General features: G+C 48.3%; 1 protein-coding gene across 1 annotated transcript; it reads left to right on the top strand.

Moving 5' to 3' along the window:
• Positions 1-550: 550 nt before the first annotated feature.
• CACNG1 (calcium voltage-gated channel auxiliary subunit gamma 1) lies at positions 551-10,881 on the top strand. The gene is made up of 4 exons (XM_058817297.1): positions 551-830; positions 6,852-6,926; positions 9,032-9,169; positions 9,892-10,881. The coding sequence occupies exons 1-4, from the start codon at positions 590-592 to the stop codon at positions 10,116-10,118; spliced, it is 681 nt and encodes a 226-aa protein (XP_058673280.1). The 5' UTR covers positions 551-589; the 3' UTR covers positions 10,119-10,881.
• Positions 10,882-11,023: the final 142 nt, after the last annotated feature.

Genomic DNA, 11,023 nt, shown 5'->3' with positions numbered 1-11,023 from the left:
AAAAACACCCACCAACTCATAACAATTCAGGTTAATTAAAAATTATTATAATAAAAGCTTAGAATAAAAATAACTATATTAAAAATAAATAAAATAGACTAGTTGGCTTATTTTATCACTCTCTGGCACAGTTCTGGGCTCTCACAGTTCTGGTGGACCTGCAGGCAGGTCCATGTCTGAGCTCCTGTGAGCTGCAGGCGTGGGGTGACAGCTCCAGGCCTATTATGCTGTTTAGGATCAGAGGATCAGTCTGCACTCAGGCCCAGCACTATTATAAACACAGCTGTTTTTATAACCTCGCTGAAAAGTTAATCATCCTATTAATGCCTATTTCTGGGCATGCAGCAAGTGAAGAGATCTCAGCCCCTGCACGGCGGCCGCAGCGCCCGCCCGGCCGGGCGTGGGAATCCAAAACAACCCGGGTGGGACGGGGCCGAAAGCTGAGCTGTGCACGGGGAACCTCCTGACACAGCCCAGCAGCTGCCTGAGGCCCGGGGCTGACATTTGCAGGCTCTCAGACTCGCCAGGATTTCGGGAGCCCTGGCGAATCCCCCGCCGCGCTCGGCCGGGAGCGCCGGTGCCCAGCGAGATGGACGAGAGCAAACCCCTGAAGGTGCGGCTGACGTTCTCCGTGATCCTGGTGGGCATCTCGCTGCTCTTCGCCGCCGTGGTCACCGACCACTGGGCCGTGCTCAGCCCCAGCCTGGAGGAAAACACCACCAGCTGCGAGGCGGCGCATTTCGGGCTCTGGAGACTCTGCACCAAGCGGATTTTCATGCAGGAGCCAAGTCCCAAAGAGAAGAGCTGCGGGCCCATCAGCCTGCCAGGAGGTACGTGAGCACCAGGATCACAGCAGGCTTTGCTTGGGAGGTTGGAGGACACAGCAAAGGAAAAAAGCTCCAGGTCCCCCGTGGCAGAAGGAAAATGGGCACTGAGTTCGGGATGGGGTGCATGGGGTCGTTTTCATGGTGGTGTGCAAACACACCTCCATGAGTTGCCAACTCCTGCTGGGGTTGCTTTGCTGTGTTGCCTTGGTCTGATTGTGACCATATTTGTGTCTCCCATGCAGCAGCGACAGTGGTGGGGAGAAGGGGAGAAGGGGAGGAGGATTGGGCACAGTGGGAATCACAAAGGGAGATCGGGATGGAGGGAATCTTGCTGAACCCCAGCCAAGGGTCCTCCAGGCATGTTGACAGCAGCCAAGTGTGAGGATTTATGGGTCCACCAAACCCAGCTGGATCTTTAGGATTTCCAGATCCATATAATCCCAGAGGAGCAGCCATCCACAGTGGATTATGTCTGAGCTGTTCAATAACAGCCATTCCACAAGGCAGGGAGGGAGACGGACCTGCAGGATGGTTTGTCAACTTCCAGAAAAAAAGAGTCATAAATGGAGTTTGAATCAATTTCTCAAGGACTTAGGGAGCCTCCTCACCTCTCACCAGAGGCACCAGCTCCCACACACGTCTCCACCTGCAGCTCAGTGGATGGGGAGGGCAGTGGGCACGGCAGCTTTCCGGGAAGGCTGCTCCATTCCCTGGTTAAAGGAGCTCATTATGTTTTTGCTGATTGCCAAGTCAGCAACATCCGCGCCGCTTGCACTAATACACTCCCTCTGTGACTGAGCCACGCTGCTTTTTTAGAAGGCTTATAGGGTACTGGATGCTTTCCAGAACAGAAATAACAGGATTGCCTTCGTGTTAGACTCACTGCTTGAAATGAAATATATGTTAACACATATTTGGAAATTTCCTGTGAAAAATCTTCCTGCTTGGGCTGACTGTATATTGCCTGTATTACTGCAATTCTTTATCTCTTTGGCCAAATTACATGTTGTGAAGAGAAGAGCCGAGCCTCAGCATGTGGATCTGCCTCTAACCAAACTTGGGAGTGTGTCATCCATATGCTTAATGTCTCTCAGGAAGGTACTTACGTGCCTAGAGACGTATTCCTCGCTGCACGCCTTCCCCCACGCACTGAGAACTCCCACTAAAGGAAAAACAATGGAAATTGGTGGATAAACAGCAAAACTGCACGACCGTGGGGTAAATATAAAACTCATAAATATCCAGCTGTCTGCACAAAGCAGATTCGCAGGCAGGGCACAGGAAAGCAGCCGCTATCTTTGACAGACATCAGCATGTGCTCGCACAGACGTTGAATCACATCCCAGCGCCGCATTCTGCCAGGCACAGGGGAGCTGGGAATTATGGAGGGGCTGGGCTGGCCCCCACACCAGAGCTGCTTCATCCACTTTTTAAAAGATATTTGGGAATTGGGATGACAGCCTGCGTCGTAATCACGTTCCAGAGGGTGAAATTCGCACCTCATTTATAACATAAATACCTTCATCCCTGTTCGAGCCGGGAGAGGATCAGAGCGAGGGAGGGGAGAGGAGCCCCGGGGCTGGGGCTGCTGAGTGAGGCTGCGGCCGCACGGCTCCTGCTCGATTGATTTCACACTTCTGGGAAGGGATGTCGGCAGGGAAACACCAGGGTTGTGAAACCTGCAGCAGCCAAGAAAATGTGAATGAACAAACGCGCAGTAAAAGAGCAGATGCAGGCGCTGCTTTTCCTGAAAATCATGAGATATAACCAGACATTACTGCCAGGACTGGGAAAGAGGCATCAGAATTTATCACTGAATTAATAACCATTTACCAGTCGCTCCCTGTAGAGGAAATGGATGGCATGATTAACGTTATTTATTGGGTTTTGAGCTCAGCACAGCGCAGAGTGGGGAGGATGACTTGGCTCACAGTCCACAAAGCAGGGCTGTGATTTAGGCAGAGGTTTAAAATTTTACAGCACCCATCCGAGGGTGTTGACAAATTGAAAAGGGTTCAGCATGCTGCTGTAACAAATAAAAAGATCAGGGAGATGGTTGTTAAAACCAGGCAAATTCAGATTAATACTGAGACATTTTTAACTGTGGTCGGTGGGCACTGGGGCATTTTACTGCCAGCTGTAAATGCAGTTCAGTGTCACTGCCCGTAACTCTGGTGCTGGTGCTGTGCTGAAAAGTGGCTCCTGTGATCTGGGCAGCAGCAGGGGAGTTCAACAGCTTAAACAGGTCCTTGTGAATGCAGGAACCTGAGCACAGGCAGCTGGAGAGAAGTGCTGGAGCAAATGGGCTGTCAGCAAGGCTCTGTTCCCTGCTACAGGAGACTCACCCTGCAGGACAGGTGTGAAATGAAACTGCTTGGAGAGACCATCTCCAAAGCTCTGTGTGTGTCAAAGTGTCAAAGGCCTTGTTGGCCAGGTCAGAGCCCAAGGCCTGGCCCCTCCATGGCTCAGCCCTCACCTTAACACAGCCTCTAAGGGCCTGCCAAACTCAGCACAACTCTCCCAAACTCAGCACAAGTGGAAACCTCACACTAAAACCCAGGATTTTCCAAGCATCCACCCTGCCACAAACTCCTCATGCTCTGTCCATCTCAAGTTCCAGAGCAAGGCGGGCTCCAGCCATTTCCCAGCCTGTCACTCCAGTGCTTGCAGGGGACAGCTGCCACCCAAAACTCTGCATGGCCTGAACATCTCATGGTCTTTCCAGCCTTTCTTCCCCTCACAAAGTCTCCAAGTTGCAGCTCCCCAAGGTTCAACCAGAGCTCCGTGGGATTGTACTTCTCCTGCATCCCATGGCTTCATCCAGGACTGATCGATCTGAGGGGCAGGGAGCAGGAAGGCTGTGAGGGGTGAGGACACTCTGTGATAAACCAAATTACAACCCTGAAGTTTGTGTGACCACAGAGCCCTGGCCTGTCCCCATCAGCACCCTGGGGTGGCCTCGTGGCAGAGATGATGGAATTGGGCTGGGGAGAAAGGAAGATTGCCACACAGTGTCCATCCATCATCAACCCCAGTGGAAATCCTGTCTGATATGTAAATGTGCTGTGGCATAAATGGGCTTTTCTCTTATTCATGGTGGCACCACAGCCATTGCAGTGCCCCAGCTCTGCTGAATACCAGACTTTTGGAACAGATATCCCCAGCTCAACAGAGAGAGCATGGGAGCACCTTCAAACTGAAAACAATTCAGCATTTCACCAAAACAGATCTATCTCTATTTTCTCACAACAAGTGTATTTTCCAAAACCACCAACACACTTGTGTGATGGCCCTTTTATCATACACTGGCAGAGCTTTACTAAGGGCCATAAAGGACAGAGGCAGCTCCATCTCCTGCAGACAAATCCACCTCTGAAAGGTTTATGGGGATGGAGGGTGGGCTCGACTGGTTTGGCTCCCCTGCAGTGGACACAGAGCTGTGCTGTGCTCACACCACACCAAGTCTGGATGGCTCCACCTTTCCACTGCACTCCTGAGGGCTCCTTTAAGTTCAGGCTTTTTAGAGAATTAATGAAAAGCTAAACCAAGCAATCCCAAAATAAAGTGTCCCAGACACAGTGCTCAGCCTCTGACACCACTGAGTTGCTGGTGGAGGTACACAACCACTGCTTTGAGGCTCAAAATTCACAATTAGAGTCACAGAGGGCTGAGTTCAAATGTATTTCTTCCAGTCATTTGCAAGGATAATAAAGAACAGGTCAGGAGATTCCAGAGCTAAACATTAACCTTGTCTCCAGCAAGGAGAATCTGCAGATGAAATAAAAGTCAGCTTATAAACTTAAGTAGATAAGAGTGTCTCCAAGGAATCTTCCCCTAACAGGCCCAAAAACACTGCTTTGCAATTACCCATCTCCTGGGAGAGGGAAAATAAATCCTCTCTGAGTCACTAACTCCAGCAGCCACCATTTACATGACAGAAAAACCCACAAGAACCAACAGGTAGAGCACAGGGACCTTCTGCCAGAGAAATTAGTGCTGTAAGGAGGCACTGAAATGCTCCCAGGCAGAAACCCTCAGCAGTCCCTGCATGTCCTGCACCCAGCCTGGCTCAGGCTTCACCCTGTGCCTGTCCCGGCCTGGGTGGGGACAGTGCCACAGCTTCTCTCAGGCTTCCCCCCAGAACCTTCTGGAAGCTGGTGCTAAATTTGTTATTTAAAAGAAGGGAAGCCCCTCAGGGAAGGGGCCCCATTTTTGTGTTTCAGGCAGCCTGGGCCACTGGGAGCCCCTGGGTGCTGCAGGGGTGCTGGGCAGGTGCTGAGTGTGTCCCCTCAGCCCAGCCCAGCCCGGTCCGGCCCAGCCCAGCCTAGCTTAGCTTAGTTTAGCTCAGCTCAGCCTGGCCCGGCCCAAACCAAACCAAACCAAACCAAACCAAACCAAACCAAACCAAACCAAACCAAACCAGCCCAGCCCAGCCCAGCCCAGCCCAGCTCAGCCCAGGCCAGCCCAGCAGGACACAGCGCAGTCGGGGCTGGCGCCGCTCAGCACGTCCCCTCCAGTGCCACCCGTCCAGCCAAATTCCTGGCCAGCAACTGCTCTCTGAGCTCCACACCCCTGCAAAGCCTCAATTAAATCAGTTATAAATAGCAGAACACCCTCCACCCTCACCCTGCTGCTGCCAAGGCCCGAGTCAGCAGCTCCTCCCCAGCAGAGCCTCCCCATCCCGCTGAGGCCCCAGTGCCATTGCTGCCCTCACTGACCCTCACAGGCTGAGGAGCAACAAGGATCCTGGCCATGGAGAGAGCTAACACCTTCCCTAATGTACTAAAGCTAAAAAAGAGAAGCAAGCTGGTACAAATGTGGTACAGAGCATGAGCTGGAGGCTAATCCCAGCATATACTGCAGTTCAAATCACACAAAACACCATTAAAGAATTTTCCTATTTGCACAGAAAAATTTACATGTTTATTCAAGTGGTCTTGGAGAATATAGAGAATCAGAGGATTCTCCATAGGAATAGAAATGCCACTTGCTAATGATGGGTGTCCTCCATCAAGTTTTCTTTCAGTGTCACAGCTAATAAAATTTCTTAGTCGGATGATGAGTATGGCAGAAATAGCATCCCCACACCCCCTGCCCCACAGTCCTGATCCCTGCTTGCTTCCTGACCCCCCTACAAACACCTCGAACCTGGCACTGTGCTCATGTGAAGTCCAGACACAGGAACTTCATAAAGCTCCCTCCATCTAACTCTGCTGTCCTATCAAATTAACTTAACAGGCTGCTCTGATGGGATCAAACTTGGATAATGCTGCTCTGATGGGATCAAACTTGGATAATGCCTGCCATGAGAGCCTCTTTGCCCTTGGCTCACACAGCCTTCCTTTCCCTGGGCAACTGCTTGGGCTTCAAAAAGCTTTGGTCTGTTTTGCTTTGTTCTTTTTTTACTGACAGCCACAAAAAAAAAAAAAAAAAAGCTCTTAGCATCTCTATTTTAGTCAAACACCATGTGCTGTGCTGCATTGCAGCAGTCTCATCTCTGGGACCCCCAGATCAGCAAATTCCCCCCAGTGGCACACAGGGCTCTGTGAGCTGCAGGAGGGAAGAGCAGAAGGGAAAGGTGGGTGAGGACCCTCCATCCTCCCTGCCTGCACCCCAAGGTCACCAGGGAGTGGGTTGGGGAGGGAAGGGAGCTGCCAGCTCAGCTGTGGGCACAGCAGATCCCAGCCCCAGGAAATGCTGCAGCTCTGAGAGGCAGAAACGTGTGATGGCCAAAGACACAATGAGAAAAATCATCTGTAATTCACATTTTAAGCAGGAGAGCAATCAGCTCTGAGAGGGATACAAAAGGTATCAGAGGGGTTTCAGCCTTGTCCGTGCTGGAGTCTGGTGTCCTCATCTGCTCCCAGGGAAATCAGATCCAACCCCAGTTCTTCAGCATCACCAAGGGTAGGGAGCCTCCAAACCACTGCAAGCTTGGTACATCAATAAAAAGCTAATTCAGTCTTACTACATTTTATCACAGGTTTCCAAGAGCACAAAATTGAATTTTCTTTTCTCTTTTAGACCACAACTGCTCCTACTTCAAGCACTTCACTCCAGGAGAGACCTCAGAGATATTTGAAGTAACCACCCAGAAAGGTAGGAATGATTCCAAAAGAATATTTTCCTAATGTTGTAAGAAGTGATGCGCACACAAGACCTAATGGAAAGGGGTCCCCAAAATGAGGGTTCTGCCCTGGTTCTGCTGAAAGCAGCAGAATTTCTAACAGGCACCATCAGCTGAGAAAAATGTGGAAAATGCCCTGGACAAGGTCAAATCCCAGCTTCCTGGGGACAATTATTTTTATATATGATCACACCCATAAACATGATTTTACATAAGTTGTCCCACAAATATATAACAATGTCAATAGCCAGGAAAACTGCAAAAAGTGCTTCCAGGATAAAAATGACTTTACAACATTGGCACTACCCGTGACACTCAGCCTTTGCCATTGAAGGGGAAGATATTAATAAAACCTAAATGAATAAATCATACCCCAAGCAGAGTCTTGACCCTGAAAAGAAGTGCAGAGGCTCTCTGAGGACCATTAGGAATTTTATGGTTCATATTGATTTTATATGAAAGTCATGTAAAAAATAGAGCAATCGATGAATGGAAGGAACAGGGATCCTGCAAAGACATGAACTGTCAGTGTTTACAGCAAAATTGTCTTCCATGGACAAATTTCACATATTTAATAAGTCCAAATATTTTGAGGGCTCTCCTAACATGCTCCTCTCTCTTCCTCATCCTGTCTTTGGGGACAAAGTCCCTCACAGTTTGCAACACAACATATTTACTGTGGGAAATGGGAGCCATTGGATACATTGCATGTATTAATCTGTTTGCTTCTAGTGGAAATTGTAATGGTGGAAAACCCTGAAGATAGGTTCCCTAAAAAAGTAGCTTCCTAAGACAGGAAAGACAGGAATTTTAACTAGATAGAAAAGTATATATCTGAGTCACCTGCTTTTGCTCAGTTATCTGCTATCTGATCCAGCCACCTGATCTTCAAAATGCACCCAATGCCTTCAAGGCAATGCAGAAAAAAATCAGGAATAATTTCTTCTTCAGGGAAAAAAATGTCAGGAAGAACTTCTTTTCTTTGGGGCAAAAAAGAAAATCTTAAGCCCAGCAAAAGATTTTACAATGAAACGAACACTTTCAGGCAGTTCCAGCACAGAGAAAAGAGAAACATTTAGAAAATGATAATAAAACAGTGATATGAAAAGCAGTGAGAACAAAGAGTAATCTGCTGTTCCCCTTTGCAGAAATAGCTCATTTGGATGGGAGCTAATTAGTAACAGGCAAAAAAAATTCCTCATGATTTTGCCTGGGAGATATTTTATTTAAATGGCTTGAAAGGCAAATATCATCAGGCAGTGTGATGTTCATGCATGGCTACATGTGTTAAACATTAAACTAATCTGGAAACGAACTCAATATGCAAATGAAGTTTTGAATTACTCAATTAGCAGCTCCCCCCCTCCACCCAGGCACTGAGCAGTGCTGGGCTGGGGGAAGTGTCCAGCACATGGCTTACAAAAACCTTTTGTAAGGACTTTTGGGGAGGGTTGAATCCCATGTCCTGAAGAAGCTGGGTTTGTACAGAGCTGGAAATCTCTGTTGTAAAGGCAAAGGAATAAAAATGAGCTGTGCAAACACTTCACCCTGGCCTGCTGTGCCCACCCAGGTGCTGAGCCCACGGGGCACTGGGACAGCACCAGCACGGTGCAGGGCCAGGGCTCTGCAGAAAGCACAGAATAAAAGCAGAAAGAGCTATTCTAGCTATTGAGCTAGTCTATTTACTCTGGGAGCAGGGTGTGGGGTGGTGGGAGGGAACCAGAGCATGGAGCTCAGCAAGGCTTTGACAAGAACATTTCCACAGCAGAGCCAAAGCAGCTCCAGCAGCCCCATACAGGTGAGATGGTGAGCAAAGGTGCCCTGGGCTATCTCAGGGGGTGTTCAGAAAGTGCTTTCCCCTTCCTGCTCTGCTTTTATACCTGTTTTTTCTTTTATACTCTGCTTTTTTCACATTCCAAAGATACATGGCCAATACTTGTCCCCATTATCACTTGAAGAAAACAATTCACCAAAGCCAGGATTTCTCAGAGTGAGCTACTGTAACATCCCCACAGCTGATGGCAGCAGGCTCAAAATGTGCACTATGTCATTTTTGGTGTTTTTTTCCCTTTGGCAGAATACAGCATCTCAGCTGCAGCCATTGCCATCTTCAGCGTTGGCTTTGCCATCATGGGGACGATCTGTGTGCTCCTGTCCTTCAGGAAGAAGAGGGATTATCTGCTGAAGCCAGCATCCATGTTCTACACCTTTGCAGGTATGGGGAGAGCTGCTCACATTTCTGGGCTTGGTTCATAGGACAACACAGAGAAATTTAAGATAGATCCTGAGGGGACAGAGACACTTCTAAAAATGCCCTGAAGGCATTTTCTTCCTGGCCACAGCGTACAGGTCCCTGTGTGGTGTGAGAATGTCCTGTTCAGCAGCTGCTCTGTGTTTTCTCCAACCCCCTTTAAAAGTATATTCACTCCCTTCAAGTATATTCACTGTCTGTCCCAGTCTGAACCAGGGACATACAATATTTTATCTCATTTATTAAAATTCAAACCAACAAAACAGCTGATCCAGCCCCAAAATACACAACTGTCTCCCAAGCACACGAAGACTGCACTTGTACATGAGCCAGGAATACTCTGACGTGCCACAATGAGTGAAAGACTGAGGTGCAAATTGTCACCTCAATCTAAAATCTTCCTCAACCTCTGAAAAAGCTCCCCAGGGAATGCAATTATTCCTCCCCCACTTTGAATTTCCCATCCAAGCCTGCCTAAAAGATCACACTCAACAAGTCAGTGGCTGACCTCAGGTATGGCAGAGCTCCTGGCAGCTCTGAGCACTGGTTCCTTCAAACACTGAAGTCAGTGACTCACCTGTGAATCTCACTGCAGTTCCTGTATGCAAAACAACAGATGAGGCGGTTAATTAAGGATGAAAAATTGACAGCTGGTTATTCAACCCACTGCTCCTCTCTTCCTTCAGGTCTCTGCATCATCATCTCTGTAGAAGTCATGAGACAATCCGTGAAGAGGATGATTGACAGCAAGGAGACAGCCTGGATCAAGTACAGCTACTCCTGGTCCTTCGCCTGTGCCTGCTCCGCCTTCGTGCTGCTCTTCGTCTGCGGCATCGCGCTCCTCCTCATCGCGCTGCCCCGCTTCCCCCAGAACCCCTGGGAGACCTGCATGGACGCAGAACCCGAGCACTGATGGTCCCTGCACCCATGAAAAATATCCAGAAAGTGTTCTGAAAATATTTGTATTTTTTAAAATGCCTGGGTCTCACTACACAATGTGCTCTCCACCAAGTGAGTCATTACTGAACCCAGGCATGTTCGATTGCAATTGTTGCTTTTTTTTTTCTTTTCCTCTCTTTTTTTTTTCTTTCTTTTTTCTCTCTTTTTTGATTCTGTTTTTTCTTTTTCTTTTTTTAAGAAAGCAGACCACTTAACACCATCATGGGTGTGCGAGAATGGCACTGCTCTGTGCCAATTTGGGGCTGCCCTGTGCTGATGCAGTTGAGGGGAAATGTGTGTCTGAGACAGCTTGGGCCACAGAGGAGACAGCTTTGTTATGGAGAAGATGTTTGGTGTACTTGGGCATAGATCCATGAGGGATATCAGGTTTTTATACCTTACTTGGTCAGAGAGAGACACTGTGGGGAGTCAATGTCCCCATTTATGCCACACTCCTTCCCTCAGAAGGGTTAGCTTGTTCCCCCAGGGTAAGCTGGAGATCCTTATGCTTTCTATTAAAATGTTAACATTTGATAAAAAACAAAACAGAACTTTGCATAGCATTGGGATAAAAATCTCCCCACCAAATTTACACCCTGCAGTTCCATTCTTGTAAATCAACTGTAAAACCCACAAAACAGAGTCTTGTGTTCTGCTTAAACTTCAGTGGCAAAGCCAAGAAGTACTGAACATGAAGAGTGATATTTTCCTTTAATAAAAAGCATAATCTTCTGGTAGCATGATTTTCTGGGAAATTATTTTGATGGATGAATCACTTGGCCCATCAGACTCTGCCAGGTCTGGGTGCTGTTTGCTGCACGGAGCTCTCGTTCCTTCCCCATGAATGAGCTTTGTAAAAACACCCTGCTCTGCTCGGTG

The sequence above is a fragment of the Ammospiza caudacuta genome, chromosome 19 (genome assembly GCF_027887145.1).
Source record: "Ammospiza caudacuta isolate bAmmCau1 chromosome 19, bAmmCau1.pri, whole genome shotgun sequence".
NCBI classification, from domain to species: Eukaryota; Metazoa; Chordata; class Aves; order Passeriformes; family Passerellidae; genus Ammospiza; species Ammospiza caudacuta.
Note: the sequence above shows the minus strand (reverse complement) of the source record. Positions and strands in the feature narration are given on the sequence as shown.